The sequence below is a fragment of the Xyrauchen texanus genome, chromosome 2, assembly GCF_025860055.1.
Source record: "Xyrauchen texanus isolate HMW12.3.18 chromosome 2, RBS_HiC_50CHRs, whole genome shotgun sequence".
In the NCBI taxonomy this organism is placed as follows: domain Eukaryota; kingdom Metazoa; phylum Chordata; class Actinopteri; order Cypriniformes; family Catostomidae; genus Xyrauchen; species Xyrauchen texanus.
The window spans coordinates 63,181,500-63,199,788 of NC_068277.1; the positions used below are offsets into that span (position 1 = coordinate 63,181,500).

An 18,289-nucleotide genomic window follows, 5' to 3' on the forward strand; every position below is an offset into this window, starting at 1 on the left:
CAGCCATATCCTTCTCAGCAGTTCAGGGCTTCTCTAAGTTTGGAACGGCTCACATGAGGGTGAGTAAATGATGACTGAATTTCATTAAAGGAGCAGGAAGAGAGAGTTTTAACCACCGAATAGAGGACGGCCCGTGCATCAGCAGGGGATTGTGGGATTTTGGCACATGGGAGAGGTGAAGTCATTAACCTTCGGTCCAGTTACCGCTGTGTCCTTTACCTTGCTCTTGCTCACACATTTTTCTCATAATCTCTCCTCTTTCATCAGCTACTTCTCTCGAACTCAGACTCCTGCCTCTGTTTGGTTTATGTACTCATGCGCCAGACGGATGTCTTTGACCGTTACATTGCGTCTGAAGTGTTGTTTTTTGTAAAACTGGCTCTAACTTTACACAGATGTTGTAAGTAGGTGATTATATCACAGTAAAATCATGTTCACACACATATTGTTTATGTCTTGTGTCTATACTTTTGAAACAGTATTTTAATGTTTACAGATTAAACCCCATTGATCTAATATATTAATAACCCATGACATTTCTCTTTTAAAACATGTCAGCCCTAGTGTGTTCAAAAATTGGTTCAGGGTCGAATGTTATGAAGTATAATAATGACCCAATGAAGCACAGATTATCTGAACATTATTTAGAGTAATATTTGTATGCTTTGTGCCAAGAAAATGCAAATTCTAATTTTTCCCATCACAGAGTTGAACTGTTAGGCAGATGATTCCTGTTGATTATCCATGATCAGATTAGGGGGAAAAAAGAAGCGTTTGTGCATAACACTTACGTTTTTTTAATAGAATTCATTTATAACAAATGGAACTTGTGTCAGCAAAGTACAGAAGGACGGCTTCTCGTACAGACGTGTCTTTTCACCAATGTCATCTAAGTAAGAAAATAAAAAGCACTCCATTCATTCAGAGGAAACTAAATCAATCAAATGAAAAAACAGTTTACATTTACAACTAACCAGAGGTAATTTATGATCCTTTTTTTTTAACAAGCCATTTTTTCTTTACAATTGAATTTGTTAATTTCAGTCTATGCATCCAGATGTGAGTTACAGGGAGCTGAAAAACACCACGTTTACATTTGCGTTCATTTGGGACACTTTAGTCTTTCAAGCGGCTGAACGGGGGAAGAACCTGCTAAAGACACTCTTCATCAAATGATTCTTTTTTTTTCTTCTTTTGTATTACTTGGGCAGTCTCTTATCTGTGTTATTTACATACACACACAGTTTGAAGGAGATTCGTACAGTCAGGTTCAAGTAAAATCTGTAATGGGGTGCGAAATCAGTAGGGCAGTGCATAGAGATAAAGAGATACAAAGTGCAATTCTTCCTACTCGCCCCCGATGCTGTTGGACTCATGCATATTCAAATTAGATCCAGAACGCAAAGAAAACCGATGCGGAGCAGTTTGACATTGAAGCGCTGGACACTAGGTGGCGCTGACGGTTACATGTAGCTATGTAACACCATCAGCTTCTTGTCACTCGACATTGTGACGCACGTGAGAGAATGTAAACATTGAAAAAAGAAAAACATTGTTAAAGTGATATGAGACAGACAATAAAACGATCTATTCGAAGGGGTAAAATAAAGCGTCTGGAATGCACATCCACAAAGCCCACGTAAGAGGTTCAAGTTTCAAATATCGGTTAAAATGTTCACTATTGTAGCTAAAAATCTATATAGAATTACGTCCAAAGAACGTCGTTATTGTTTTAACAGTATGTATATTGTGACCATTTGTTATGAACCGAAAGCGCAGTTTCTTGCACTGAAAATTGAAATTTGGTTTTTGCCTAAATGACGAGAACATTTCTGCAGCTGAAAAGAAAAATTCCATCAAGTTTTCTGAATTCTACACATGCCATATTGAATAATCAAATTTCATTCCAATCCATGATAAAAGCAAAATAATCAAATAAATGTTTTAACAGTATCAGGCCTTGAAAGCTTTTATTTCGCTCGTTTCGCCGTTACGCTTTGTCGTTTCAATTTTTGTATTTTTTTTATCTGAGCCAGATTAAGGCCACAGAAAATAAAACAGGAACGATGGAATTGCGTATTTGCATATATATTTTCATATAATAGAAATTCGTACATGAGGGAAATCAATCGATAAATACTTGTACATGGCCTAAAATATTACACGAATATCGTACAAAAGAACAGGCATATATATAAGGCACTCTAAATGCAAAAGAATGAAAACACGCACTGTCAGAACGTGACGTCTTTGTACCGGTGCCTTAACGGATGGACCACAATGACCTTTGACCCATGAACTCTCACAGAGTTTGAGAAATCGATGGAGATCGTACCCTCGGCCATAACCGATAATAACTATTTATTGCACAAGAAAAGATGCTTTAAACTCAATTCATCCGTCATTCTGATGTGCATTCCAGCGGAAAACTTCTCTCTACACAAACCTCATCATCATTTCCATGTATTATCCATTTATATATATATATATATATATATCTATATATATATCCTCACATATTAATAATATTTTGTGAATATACATTTTAACATTATATAAATAAAGACATCATCTCTTAAACTTTCTTTGCTCATGGAAGAACTTCGATATCTGCTAACCTTTATACTCTGCGTGTGTGTGTGTGTGTGTGTGTGTGTGTGTGTGTGTTGTTTGTGTTCACACAAGATGGATACAAAAATGGCACAAATTACTAGCAATTAAAATGAAATAAAGAAGGGCACATAGGCAGGACATCTACACTTTAAAAAAACAATAAACATGGTAAAAAAAAAAAAAGTGTTTGCGCAGTTTTCTCTGCGGATGATTGTTTTTATAAAAAAAGGTAAATATGAAAGATGGGTCACAATAAACAAAACAATAAAAGTGTTATTTATGTTATTCCTTGTCAATTCAACCAGACCTCTCTTATCTTAATGATCAGCGTGTCATAATAATTACTTTTAGTTGTGTCCGTTAGTTTTGTTTTCTGCACCGATGACGACGATGATGATGATGTTGATGAAGTCTCCTCTTGTTGTCTGTGAAATTTATCCTGGTTCTGATTGTGGAACATCAACAACAACAACGACAAAATAAAAACCTCTTTACAATGTGTATTGAGCTCCCCGTCTCACAACGTTTGTGTTCGTTCACTCCAGAATGTTCATTTTCATGAATCCTCGAAGCAAACGATTATTCCACACGATGCTTCAACAGTCTAGATTCACCTGTCAGAAATGATTATTATTACTATTATTTATGTATTTATTTTGCAATCAGATCTGGTTCATGTTCTTGGTCCACTTGGATAGTTGTCTTTTGCATTATTGTCGATTGTAAGTATTTCTAGGTTTACATTGCACATCCAACACGTAATCGAGTTGTGGACGAAGAGTTGAAGTTCTTTTCACAAGCAGGTAATTATGGCTCAGAAGAATTAAATGACCTCTGGATGTCCGATGGCCGTTCCGTCTCCCTGACGACACACCGACGGTCTTACGTTGCATAGTGGTCGAAGCTCCCGAGATACTCCAACCCAGCTCGGTAACAAAACTGGTACTGATCCTGCAAGAGACAGACAGACAGACAGACAGACAGACAGGTGTGGCGGGTCATTATTTAAGTACATTTGACACAAATTCAATTTTTTTGTGTGTGTAATTAAATGATATGGTGCAATCTCAAGCTAAATGAATACACTTCAAATTATGTTGGGGATGTTCAGAAAGGTTAACATGGTTGACAGTTTCAAACTTTGATTTGACATTACACTCATGGGACACTTAACGGTCAAAATCATGGTAACAGGGTTGATATTTTAAGATCGTCTCTACTGACAAAAATAATCAAACGTCTGATAAAATCCTAAGAAAAGATGAGACTTTAAGATTTCACTTCTTGAAAGAATGATGATGACATTAGGGGGAAAAGCACAGAAAGTGCTGTGGCACCTATTGTACATGTTAATCTTATTCTTATTATTAATGCTTTGTCCTTTCAAAGTGAAAATTGGTATGCTTCATCAGGGTCATGATCTGGGGGTACATGTAAAGTTTGGAGAGAGAGCGCCACCTATGGGTCAAGAAATGTGGAACAAGGCTATTTCTGCCAGTAACTTTTGAAATGGATGTCCTAAAATCTTGTTTCTATGGATTCCTTGGGCCATCAGGATTGCAACGATACCAATTTTTCCCATATCGCCCAGACTGCCTTTACGTATTCTGAATTTAATTGGAAAGTGATATATCTTTTGAATGCAATGTCAGATTACACAAATAAATGGTATGCTTTATCGACATCATGTCCTGGGGATACCTTATAGTTTAAAAGATAACCCACATTGTGTCCTGACTCTAAACTCAGGATGTCTCCTTGCCATAGTTGAGTCATGTCAACTGAGTTGTACAGTGTTTAAAGTGTCAGATTACAGCTCAAAAGGGTTAAGTCCAGTAAAAACTGTTTAAAAATGTGTAACTTTGTTTACCTCAAAGTCTTCCTGTTGTGTTTACGTCTACATAGGATGGACTACATTGCATAATTCCTGCATTAATTTAAAACTTCTTAGCTGGAACAATATTTTCTCAGCAAATGTTATGTACTCTCAACTAAGAACGTCTCTTTGGCATCAGGCAGACTTGTGTGGCGCAATGGCTAGTGCTCTGGTCTACAATTCAAAGAATGTGAACACCAAAGGATGGTTTTAAAAATTCTACTTTAGTTGACCTTTGAGTCTTCATATTTTGCTTACTATAATGTAAGACTTCACTTTGTAATTCCTGTTTCAATTCAAACCACTTTGATATACGAAAAACATTTTTTCAGCAACAATTTTGTACTCTAAATTTAGAATGCCAACACGAAGCTAACTGTGGTGAACACTGTGCTTAGGTGTGCTAATTCATAGATTGTTATGGCCCTTTGGCAGCTGTTCACCTTGTGGCAGAAGTGAGTTGTGTGCTGAACTGTGGAACAAATGGATACATATACATGTGAAGTAGCGAGGGGTTACTTTGTATGTCATAAACATGAAATGTGTCATGCTAACTATGGTGCGATGCTTGCAGTTTTGGTGCTTGGCCCGTAATTGCTGCTTGCAGCTATATTTATTATTATTATTATTTGTATTATTATTATTATATGGAATAATTACATTAAAAAGGGGAACATTTTATGCTCGCAAGGTAGATGCATAACATGTGGAAGTAACTAAGTTCTTTTAATAATATATATTAAATAAAAAGTAATAGAGAGAGAATAAAGATAAAATGCATGTAATTTAATTAACCTTGTTTTCATCTAAATAATTTGTATATATTTTTAGATATAACATTTTTTTAGATATTAAAATATTAACATATATATTTACATTATATAAAGTATACATTTTACGTTTATTTAATATATTTGAATAGTATAGCGTATATATTTACGAAGTACATTTTGTATATTAGAAGTAAATAATTAGACATTTTTATATTTATAATGAATTCTGATTTCATGTTGACTTTAAGTAGCTTCAAAACAGCAGCATGAAAATAACAGATTTCTTTTTCACATTCCTCCACATACATATAGAAACAAGGGATTGTTTTGTAAAAGCACATCAGTGACGTCTCGTCACATCTTCTGAACAGGTTTTATGGATTTCTCAGAGAATTCATGGATTCATGCTCCTCTCATCTCCATAGCAACACACAAACCAGCGGTCTGCGACTTGAAAGGCTGCGTGTACGTCGAAAGTTGCTGCTTTTGTGTCGCTCATCTCAAAAGATCTCTGAGGTGAGAAGGCGTGATTGTATTCTGCGGAGCATAAGACTCAAGCCTCATCACCTCACTGTCTGCATTGATCGCAGAAAATAATTTCCTCCCTGTGAGGCACGCGAACAGGCCGTTCTGCGGATTAGCCGTGAAATTGCTTATCTGAACCAATTTGGATTGCTAACCTGACGGGTTTGTCGTTATAAATGAGAATGAACGTTAGTGGGCCATACAAAGCCAAGCGTCCGGCGCATTCATTTATCGTCAGCAGCACAAACGCAAAGCAAGCATGTTCATTCATTAAAGAACTGCTGAATTATTCACAATCATAGAGGACATCTCAAAATAATTAAAGGTGTATTCTCGCTTAATCAAATCATCAAACCAACCCAAACAATATTAGCTGGCACTTTCCATAAACAGAGCAAAAAATGAAGGACTTTTTTGAGATGGTAATGTGCTTATCCTTCATATCATTGATCATACTAAATATTAGATGAGCTGTTACATTTCATTTATATTTAGTAGTTTGTCATTTTTTCAGCCCTGATGCCGAAGTTTGGGCCTAGTTTGGAACGAAATGTTATTAATAAACTTTTAGTTTCCCATTAATGTTTTCATATTTCATAATTTTTCTTACAATAACTAATGTTACAGGGTTGAATGGTTGAGCTTGACAAAAGCAGTCAACACTACAACAATTTGTGCGAAAACTCGTTATTTACTTGTCGCCCTGACATTATTTCTTGTCATAATTTGATGGAAAAATCATGTGGTAACAGGGTTGCATGCAATGAAATTTTTTTAAAAACTAGTTTTGATTATCCTTTTCCAGTGAATTATACATAATTTGTAAAATTATGATATTAACTGTTGGATACATATCTAGAAGTTCTTACAAGACAAAATAAATGTTTTGCCTCCAATACTGATTATGACATAAACATGGCCGGGTCTAAGGGAGGGTCAGGGGGGGACATTGCCTCCTAGGTTTGTCTTGTGCCCCCCCCCCCCAAAAAAAACTTCTGACACCCCCCTTCCAGTCTAAAGAAGAGACCATTTGTCCACCCTAAAGATCGCATCTCAGTACCGGCCCAGATCCCAAAATGTACTGTATTTGTGGAAAGAGGCAGCTATAATTTGTGCATTATATTTTTATAAACCGTACTTTTTGTTGCAGTACCATGACTGTGTTTTGAGTGTGAAACCGTTACATACTTCGGTCTGAACCATGGCTGGCCGCTGTGTCCGTAACATCTTAACCGTCTGGAAGATGTCCACCACACCTTCATACCTCATCCTCTCCAGAACGATACTCAGGGTGATGAAGACTCCGGTCCGGCCCACACCAGCACTGCCGAGACAAGTCCAAGATATTTGGTTTGAGATGCCAAATGATCTTCATCAACACACAAGCCGTTTTGTTTTCTAAGTTATGTCCACAAAATAGTGGTTTCTTACTCTTGTGTAACTAATGTTGCGTTGATTCTTTAGATTGTGCTTAAGTTACTGTGCAGCTCTATCTGGATTTCTTTTTATTCTTACCTGCAGTGGACTGAGATGGGTCCATCCTGACCAAATTGCTCTTTTGTTTTGTGCACTTGGCCGATGAAGTCGATGAAGCCCTCCCCTGATTTTGGCACTCCCTGTTCCGGCCAGTCCGTGAACTGAAACTGCCTGACGGTTCGTGACTGTCCATCCTGAAACCAGAGAAACACAAACAAACATGGTTCATGAATAACTTAGTCACATTTATGCTTATCATGGCAAATGTTTATTTATTTACTTATTTGTTGACGTTTTGCATTGTTTTAGACAGAAAAATATAGAATGGACTTAGCAAATATTATAGCAAAAATCAAACTTAAAAATGAAGAAATTATTTTCTTGCCTTAAGCTTAAGTGTATTTTGTTTAACTGTACTGACAGTTTTTTTGACTGACACACTCACTGACTGATTGAGAATTATCTCTTTGTGTGCTGACTGATTGACTGACTGACTGATTGACAGACTAACAGACAGACACACTGACTGACTGACAGACTGAGCTTTATGTATTTGTGTGCTGACTGACTGACTGATTTACAGACTGACAGACAGACACACTGACTGACTGATAGACTGAGCTTTATATCTTTGTGTGCTGACAGACTGACTGATAGACAGACAGACTGACTGACAGACCGACTGACTGACTGACTGACAGACTAAGCTTTGTCTTTGTGTGCTGACTGACTGACTGACTGACAGACTAAGCTTTATGTCTTTGTGTGCTGACTGACTGACTGACTGACAGACTAAGCTTTATGTCTTTGTGTGCTGACAGACTGACTGATTTACAGACTGACAGACAGACACACTGACTGACTGACTGACTGACAGACTAAGCTTTATGTCTTTGTGTGCAGACAGACTGACTGACTGACTGACTGATAGACAGACAGACTGACTGACAGACCGACTGACAGACTAAGATTTATGTCTTTGTGTGCTGACTGACTGACTGACAGACTAAGCTTTATGTCTTTGTGTGCTGACAGACTGACTGACTGACAGACAGACAGACTGAGATTTATGTCTTTGTGTGCTGACAGACTGACTGACTGACAGACAGACTGAGATTTATGTCTTTGTGTGCTGTCAGACTGACTGACTGATTTACAGACTGACAGACAGACACACTGACTGACTGATAGACTCAGCTATGTCTTTGTGTGCTGACAGACTGACTGATAGACAGACAGACAGACTGACTGACAGACCGACTGACTGACTGACAGACTAAGCTTTATGTCTTTGTGTGCTGACTGACTGACTGACTGACTGACTGACTGACAGACTAAGCTTTATGTCTTTGCATGCTGACTGACTGACTGACAGACTGACTGACAGACAGACAGACTGAGATTTATGTCTTTGTGTGCTGACAGACTGACTGACTGATTGACAGACTGACTGACTGACTGACTGACAGACAGACAGACTGAGATTTATGTCTTTGCATGCTGACTGACTGACTGACAGACTGACTGACAGACAGACAGACTGAGATTTATGTCTTTGTGTGCTGACAGACTGACTGACTGATTTACAGACTGACTGACTGACTGACTGATTTACAGACTGAAAAACAGACTGAGCTTTATGTCTTTGTGTGCTGACAGACTGACTGACTGACTGACTGATTGATAGACAGACTGACTGACTGACAGACCGACTGACTGAGCTTTATGTCTTTGTGTGCTGACAGACTGAATTCTACTTTAGAAAATAATATAATTAAAAGGGAAATTAAGTGAAAAAACAACCAAGTTTTTCTTACACCATTGGTTTAAACACCACTTAATATTTTCTGAGTAACATTTTCTTGTTTTAAGAATGTTTTTGATAATTTTTACAAAAAGAAAAAAAGTAAACAATATTCAATAAGAAAATGCTTTTTACAGCACACATATTTGTAAGCGTGTCTTACCCTGGCATCCGTCACTTTAAATTCTCTCAGGATGTATTGGGGCATGTTGTATTCTGCCATTGGATCCACAACAAAGTACTGATACCGTGCTGAACGTTCCGCGGGCCAATACTGATGACATTTTTCCTGACAGACAGACACAAAGGAAATTTAGTCAGTTCCGAGAACAAATTACAATTTCAATACATACTTGTGTAGAGTATGTTTCTGGCTTCATAAACAATAATTTGTTTATTACACAGCGCTCTGGAATACACAATTCTGATTGGTCAGTGGCGCCATCTAGAGATCTGATATTATTGAGTAACAACTGCATATGAAGACATATCACACCGCTCATCTGGGTATTGCCAGTCATCTTTCTTACTTCTCGTGTCACCGTGCGATCTCAAAGAGTAAGCTCATAAAATTATTTCAACTCAAATCAATGTTTCATGTCCATTTACTGATTTAATTGACAAGTAGTCTTGTAATAAGCTGGATAATGAGGATTCAGATGATCATTTTCACAAAATAAAACCCAACAGAACTCTGATGCAAACCGAAGGTAAAATGTATCTGTTCAGCGATTTCTTTCTTCTCACGACTTACGCAATTTAAACTCGAATCAATATTTTAAGTCCATTTATATATTTATTTATTTGGTTAGTAGCTGTGTAACAAGCAGGATAATGTACAGTCAGCAGGAAGTTATTTACAACCGGCTGATTACTTATAAATGTGCTTAGGACAAGCGTAGAAGGAATGATATAAGCACAGTTTAAAACACTTACTCTTCCCATCTCTCTGAGTTTGGTTAGCATCACTACAATTGTGGAGTTGTGTTCCCAAAGCATCCGCCAGAAATCTTCTGTGGTTTCGGCTAAAGGACCCTGCGTGGCGATATACGCTTTCTGTTGCCTGCAGATACACAGAAAGGATAAACATTGTTATTTTGAGTGAATTAATATTTTTGTGAATCAAAAGTAAATGTAAACTGCTCACCTGTATCCGTCGATAAAGCTACCGTTGATGTAATCGGAGCCTTCGACTCCTCTGATTGGCTGCAGGCAGACTCGCGTGGACTCGTATGGCATAATGTTAACTAATCTGTTTTTGAATTTGTTGCAGGGCAGATTTGCACTGATGAACCGTGACGTGTGAGCTTTTGTGTTTGCTAACCGCTGCAAGACAACAAAAAACACATACAACAAATTATTAACACAACAACTAAAAGTATACATTTCTTAGTGGCACTTTGATGTGCAAAAGTCGCAATCATGACCATCATGGTGTTGTGGATGGTTACCAGGGCATTTATATGTAGTTGCTAAGATGCTCTGAGTGGATTTTCCAAATTGCTGTGCAGTTACTAGGGTGTGCTGTGTGGTTGCTAGGGCATTGTTAGGTGGTTGCTAGAGTGTTCTAAATGTTTAGTGAATTATGTTGTTGTTAAGGTATTGCTATGCAGTTGCAAAGGTAGGGCACTGCTATGTAGAAGTTGCTAGGGTATTACTGTGTGGTTGCTTGAGAGTTCTGAGTGATTTTAGCTTGTTGCTATGTGGTTGTTAGTGTGTTCTGAATGGTTGTTAGGATATTGATATGTGGTTGTTAAGGTTTTCTGAGTGTTTTTAGCATGTTGCTATGCAGTTTTATGTGATTGCTGGGGATTAATATGTGGTTTCTAGGGCATTGCTACGTGGTTACTAGGGCATTCAGAGTGTTTTATGGGTGCTTGGTTCGATTGCTTGGACCAAACACGAGTTTGTTTCCTCCCCCTCCCACTGCCCGCGCTGGCCTGTGTTCACATCATATTATTTGGGTCCGAACCATGGTCAGATTACAAAATCAATGTGAGTACAAGCAGCAGATGTTTACCAGTGTAACTTGGTAACAACTCGAGAAGACGTCACTGTGTTAAGTGAAGTATTAAAGTTTGTCTCTTTGGATTTGCCATGAAAACTTTACATGCACAGAACACTTTATTTTTCTCCCACAGATGCATTGAATGTGCAATTATATGATAAATGTTAGCATTTGTCTGCCGCGAGCCCACGGCTGCATTGCAAGAGATTTGAAGAATGTGAGCTGTTCTCTGAAGGCAGTGTATTTGGATACAAGCAGGAATGAGAAATACATTATACCATAATAACTGCGATCAGGAGCCTGCAAAGATGCAAATTATATGTCATCACAAGCAGTTCACTTCCGTGATTTGGTACGATTGTGTTCATATCAGCAGCCAACCATACTGGAGTTCACATGAACCGTACCCCAGACCACCTTTTCAAGTGGACCAAGGTGCGGTTCACGAGTACGACTCAAGTTTGCAAAACAGCGTTCACATTATCCAAATGAACTGAACTTTGACTCCATTTGACCCCAGGTGCACACCACAAGTGTCAAAGCACACTAACTGTTTTTCTGTGCAAAGAATCGGGTGTTCTGGATGGTTACTAGCCTCTTGCTTTGCGGTTGCTAAGGTTTTCTGAGTGGTTTTTAGCATGTTGCTATGCAATTGCTAAAGATTTCTGTGGTTGCTATAGCATTGCTATGTGGTAGTGTGCTCTTAGTGGTTGGGTGGCTAGGCCATTTCTGAGTGGTTGCTACGGTATTGCTATGGTGTAGCTTGGGTGGTGCAAGTATTTTAATATGTTGCTATGCAATTGCTAGGGTGTTTTGAATGATTGCTAGGGCATTGCTGAGTGGTTGCTAGGGCATCACTATGGTGTTGCTTGGGTGTTCCAAGTGTTTTAATGTGTTGCTATGCAAATGCTAGGGTTTTCTAGGTGGTTTCTAGGGCATCACTATGCAGTTGCTAGGGTGTTCTGAATGGTGTCTAGGGCATTGCTATGCAGTTGCTAGGGTGTTCTAGGTCAGTGGTTCTCAACCCTTTTGACTCCAAGGCCCCCCAATGTCCAAGACAATATTTGAAGGCTTCTTCACCCAAAACTAGACGTGTCTGATTAAAATAATCATGGATAATTCTGGATTGTAGAAGTTTCATAAAGAGTCTGAACATACATCTTAGTTACCCTAGTTGAGAACCACTGTTTAGATGGTTTCTAGGGCATCGTTATGCAGTTGCTAGGGTGTCCTGAATGGTTGCTAGAGCATTGCTTGGTTGTTGCTAGAGTATTGCTATGGTGTTGCTAAGGTGTTCCAAGTGTTTTAATGTGTAGCTATGCAATTGCTAAGATGTTTTAGGTTAGTTTCTAGGGCATTGCTATGCAGTTGCTAAGGAGTTCTGAGTAGTGTGTAGCATGTTGCTATGTGATTGCTGGAAAAGCTATGTGCACATTAACAGATGTACTAAGAATGCAGTGGCTGTTATGGGACACTGTTCAACCTGTCACATGATTGGTAAGGAATACAACTGATGAAAACGTGAACTTATTGTAGAACACAAAGAACACATTGAGCATGTAAGCTTGCATGAGAAAGGGGCCGGGGGTCTCTGGGTTCCTGCAGTACAAACCACAGGTCCCACACTGTCTCTGAGACGGACCAGACAGACGCAGCCAAGCCCCACAAACAGGGTCGAATCCGGGACTTAAGCTCTGGTTGGTGAGCTATCATGATGTGGCGTGATATTTGATCACCTCCTTACTCTGTGTAAATCGATTTCTGTTTGACAAACTGCAGGCAGTGTAAAATGCAATGGGGTTGAATAACAGAAAAGAGATGTGCAACTTCCTGTGGCAATGCCTGATCAGCCTGATCTAAATCTGATCAGCACCTTTTCAATAATATTTTTATTCAATGCATTCGCAGTGACAGTATTTATTTGCTGCTTTGGAACATCATGTCTTGTGAAATCAGGAAAAAATACAAATAAAAAAAGAGCAGAACTTGATTTTATGCATTGGAAATCAATTGGGTTGTGAGAGGCGGCCGTTTCGTTTCCTTTTACCTCCTTACCAAGCTAATGTCTAGCTTACCTTAAACTCCAACTCCATTCCTGTGACGTTTTCACCACACTCGATCTGTGTGAGTTTCTGAATGTAGGCGTACAGGTTCCGGGCAGGAACTTCGGTGGTTCCGCAGTTCACTGCCTCCTGCAGCGCGTCGTGAATGAAGATGTACTGATCCTCCGTCTGGACCATGTAGTTCCTCTGCGCACGCATGAGTGTCACATGGCCATAGATATCCACGGTTTTCTCATGTTTAATGCGCTCAAGCATGGCGTCGATTACGATGAAACAGCCTGTCCGACCCACACCGGCACTGTGCAGCGGAAAAAGATGAGAAACACATGTAGTGTTCACAGCTTCGTGTACACTGCAAGGACTTTAATACACGAAATTCAAATTGTAGACTGCACTAGTCAAAGCAGCAAATTATTTATTGGATCTTTCTAATAGTATTTCTAGACATTAGTGCTGCTTTTGACCTGAAAATCATGTTACCATTTGTTAGAAATATGGTGTGCCGCAAGGTTCAGTCTTCGGTCCTTTTTATGTTTATTTTTTAACATTGAGGGTGCTTACACACTAAAGAAAACACTGATGGATGTATTTAAAAGAAAATAAGCAGCCTATCAAAAAATGATCAATGTACAGTGACACAAATAATGTGAAAGACATGTCAAATGTATTTAATACATACACTCGACTAGATCAAATGAACATTTTCAAATGAAACATCACATTTGTACTTAGATTTAATTTGATGTTTTTGCTTTTTATCACATTGACATAGTGAGCGACACATGCAGTCATGAAATCAGAGACCCTTCTATCCAAATCCGAACACAAGTGAACACCCAAAATGGATCGTAATACCAAAATAAGGCCAAAAGACCACCATTTCTTTCTTGCATGCAGAATATTAGCGGCAGAAATTCTCAGCGACAGTTCTGTCAAGTGCATGAAAGCAAACTTGACTCATTTCTACAAACAATGGTGATGGCTGTACACCTGTGCTCTCCATCAGAGGAAAACAACCCCTCCATTTATCCTCTCAACCTCTCTAAACTGCATCCGAGGACTCTAAAAGCCTCCATCTACCTTCCTCTGTGCATGGCTTTGAAGAGGCCGATGCTTTGCTAACTTCCTGAAGTGCCGCAGGTGACGTTAACAGCAGGCGCTTCCATGAGACTCCTGAGAGATCAGAGTCCTTCATTAAAGACCAAAAGCTGATACAAATGTTCACATTAGTGCTCGTCGTGTGAAACACAGTGAATTCTTAATCAATGACACACTTTAGCTGATTAAAACTCTGCCTGGAATTCAACACGAGTGTTCTCTACAGTATGCACTAGAAAAATAACACAAAAACACACCAGAAGAAATGAGGTTTAGAAGTTGATGTACAAGGTGAAGAAATGTCTGCTCTGTTCCAAAAACACCACTGGTTTTTTGCCATTTAAACATTTGCCTGCAAAATCCTCTTTAATGCAAACAATCTTATTGTAATTTCTGGGGGCTGGGTATCGATACATATTTTCTGAATCGATTACGATTCACGATTGGATTCCTATTTTGATCCAATTTGATATTGATGTCCCTTTTGCTAACACATTAAATATATGTGAATTATCCAGGGGACCATCTAACAAGGTACAAGATAAAAATATACATTTTACTAATAATATTTTATTAGTATTATTTCATTTGAGCTTTTTAAAAATGAACAAATCAATGACAGGATTTTCATCTTTAAACGGCCAATTCTTTTGATATTCATTTCTAGTGTAGTTAATTATCCACTAGCGCCACAGGAGGAACAGCTAAACCTCCGTCTTTTGTTTTGTTTGACAAACAGTGCTATATAATCTGCTGTCCACACGTGAACACGTCACGTGACTCCGCCGCTTAAAAGCTCCCCAAAAGCAAAAACTTTGTGACACCAGAGCGAGTTTGTTTCTCTGTGTTTTCAGATGGATTAAAGTCTTGCTGTCGAATCGTTATCTGATTTGAGCCGAAGGGAATTCAAAGTGGCCGTCCCAATGAATGATAGTAATTCCTGCATTCAGCACGCGGGCCGGCGACACACACGGAATAAAGAGGAAATACAGATTTTTCCATTTCAAGCACTCTGCTGGGAGCTGTGATTAACTGCCGTACGTGTTATTTTAAGGGTGCACTAATCCATGTTTTCTATCTTCTCTTCTCCGCCTGATGTTTTTGTGCCATCTTTTGCTTTGAGAGGAATTAAACAGATGGCTTTATATCTGTGTTTGCCATAAATGCACGAGCATCAAAGACTCAGTCTGGAATTTGTTACAAAAGTGTGCGATTATAGACCGATATCACTTTGACCGATACACTTAATGGGTTATCGGTTCTAAAACATCAGGTGTTTGAATAATTGGTGCTAGCAACGGCTAGGTCATGGGTTTGAATCCTAATTGGGATCCCTAAATGGATAGTTTTACTCAATCTCACGTCATTCCAAACCAGTTTCTTTGTTTTTAATGTAACATTAAAAGAGGGTAATGTACGTTTTTTTATTGTGCATAAAACATTTATTAAAAAATATATGCAATGAACAGGTTTGTAACAACACAAGGGTGTGTAAATGATGAAAAAAATGTCATTTTTTGGGTGAATTATCCCTTTCACAGTAGAAACATACATACATTTAGATCCCAAAAAATAGAATAAATTATAATCATTATTATAGAAATATTTGTGTTTTTTATTCTTGAAGTCTAATGCTTGTTCATTTATTTGTGTTTAAAACAAATCAAACAATAATTTAAATATCGGTTCAGCATTTCAGTTACTATTATCGATCGGACTCTCCACACACCTGCAGTGCACGACCATGGGTCCCGCGTCGGGTGGGTTGCAGGATTTCACCCTGCGCAGAAAAGCTAGAAATGGCGTGGGATGTTCCGAAACACCGTGATCCGGCCACGCCGTGAACTGGAACTGCCGGACCTCTCGCTTCTCACTGGAACCGTTCTGCATTCAAGAGGGAAAGGGTCTAATCTTAAAGGAAAATTACAATTCTGTCCCTCCCATGTCAATCCAATCCATTGAGAAATGCTGTTTTTTTTATCATAGAACACAAATAAAGACTTTGAAGCTTGACAGAAAACAGCTGTGTGAAGATGCTTCAAAGAACACTCAACACACCATATATGTATCATAAAAACACAACAGAATGATTAACACTGAGTACATAATGAGTATATATCTGCCTACCTTGTAAAGTGCAAACGTCCTGACGCAGTATGTTGCGAGCTCCACCGTGTCCAGCAGTGTGACCTGAATGAGTCCGAAGGTTTCTGTTCCTCTGTTGGGCCAATACTGATCACACTTCACCTGAAAACACCATCAAACATACAGAAAACATGCGTCATGTTCATTTAGCGGAATGTTCCAGCTCTGGCCAGTGTTTAAAAGCAAATATCTCATTTTGTATTCCACACAAGAAATATTAAGTCTTTCAGGATTTGAGCAACATGAGCGTTAGTAAATGATGACAGAATTATCAGTTTTGGGCAAACTACCCCTTTAAGTGTTGTGGCTATCTTTAGTGGCCTTGTGTACTACTGAATGTAACAAACTCTGTAGCTCGCCAACACAATTCTCCTTTCTCAACTCACGAGCGAGACTTCTGACAGACGCTAGAATTACTATCTCAAGCGCTCTGTCGCAATCACATTAAGCGAGGCGTTATTGCCATTATAGATGTCGGTTGTATCGTGAGTCTATAAAATAGTGTTGCATTACTGCACGCCCTGTCAAGACTACAGGAATAAAACCGAGAGAAGACGGAAAGCTTTCTCACACATCCGTGAACACAATCTCCTCATGAAGCCTTAAGGTTAAGAGAAAAAATCGAAATGCTCTCTTGTATTCATGCAAATTATAATATTCCACTAATAACATATTCAGTTTGGACTCTGGCATCGTTTTTTAGCTGTGAATGTGTGATCTCATTAAAATGCATGAAGCTGAGACGGGCCAACACAAAGAGCGTGGCCTCGCTGTGTTTCGGCTTTACGTGACCTCTGAGTGGATCTTTATAGGTTCGACCAGCGAGGGAGATCGCATGTCATCTCGCAGCGGTCTACAGATTCATGCGGCGGATAATTCACATCACAAAGAATAAACCAAGAAAAATCAATGCAGCAATTTAAATCTGCAGCTCAAAGTGGCAGCATATGATGCCACGATACTGTGTGTCTTGACGTAAAGAGGAAATGTCACATCAATGGTGTGTAGCACTGGGATTGTTAACAGACATTTTACAATTCCAAAATAATCGTTTTGACAAGCGTCAGAAATGAACCTTCACATTAAGGAGCAATACTTGCCTCCTGGATTTGATTTTCAGGGCCATTTTAGAACCTAAAATATTTTTATTTCGAACCATTTAAATGATAAACTATATCATTCATATTTGATGCCATACTACGCATGACAAGAAGATTGCACAATTTGTTTGCAATTTTTGAGGCATTTTTGCACCGACCGCCATTACATTTATATTTCTATCTGAAACCAATATTCACATTTGTCTACATCATCAGTTATTGTTTCTTTGAAGCAATAGTTCACTCTATAATTCTGTCATTATTTACAAAACCTCATGTCATTCCAAACCCATATGACTCTTTTGTCTGTGTAACAAAGACATTTTTGAAGAATCTTCATGCAGCTCTTTTCCACACGGTGACCATGACTTTCAAACTTCCAAAAGGACAATAAAGCACTGTAAAAGTAGACCATATGACCATCATGCGCTATATTTCAAGTCTTCTGAAGCCATACAATAACTTTGTTTAAGGAACTGAGTGACATTTAAATGGTTATTCACTGATAATCTTTACCCGTGTTCATGTCCAAATAATAATAATAATAAAAAAACATTTATTTCATCCGGTTACAACAGGGATGGATTACCGAGTTTAGTACACCAGGAGGGGGTTGCCGCAGTTTCCCTGGCAGCAGCGCATCCCCACATGTTGCTCACCAAGATGGGGCCTCAAGATGATCCGTAGGCATACTTCGAGCTCTTCAAGCACACCGCCGAAGCTCTGAAATGGTCGCCAGAACAGTGAGCGGTCCATCTTCTGCCGCTGCTAATCAGCTTCCGGTTGCAAACATCCAGGACTACTCGGT

General features: G+C 38.8%; 1 protein-coding gene across 6 annotated transcripts in view; it reads right to left on the reverse strand.

Annotated features, from left to right (window-relative positions):
* Positions 1-758: 758 nt before the first annotated feature.
* Positions 759-18,289, reverse strand: part of LOC127661044 (receptor-type tyrosine-protein phosphatase delta-like) — a 228,371-nt gene continuing 210,840 nt past the window's right edge. For all 6 annotated transcript variants that reach the window (XM_052151632.1, XM_052151611.1, XM_052151604.1 and 3 more), the window contains 9 exons: positions 16,364-16,483; positions 15,966-16,120; positions 13,151-13,436; positions 10,215-10,393; positions 10,004-10,130; positions 9,231-9,356; positions 7,303-7,457; positions 6,976-7,111; positions 759-3,564 (listed from right to left, as the gene is read on the reverse strand). In XM_052151632.1, coding sequence (XP_052007592.1) covers positions 3,496-3,564; positions 6,976-7,111; positions 7,303-7,457; positions 9,231-9,356; positions 10,004-10,130; positions 10,215-10,393; positions 13,151-13,436; positions 15,966-16,120; positions 16,364-16,483 — 1,353 coding nt within the window. In that variant the 3' untranslated portion in view covers positions 759-3,495. The remainder of the gene's footprint in view (positions 3,565-6,975; positions 7,112-7,302; positions 7,458-9,230; positions 9,357-10,003; positions 10,131-10,214; positions 10,394-13,150; positions 13,437-15,965; positions 16,121-16,363; positions 16,484-18,289) is intronic.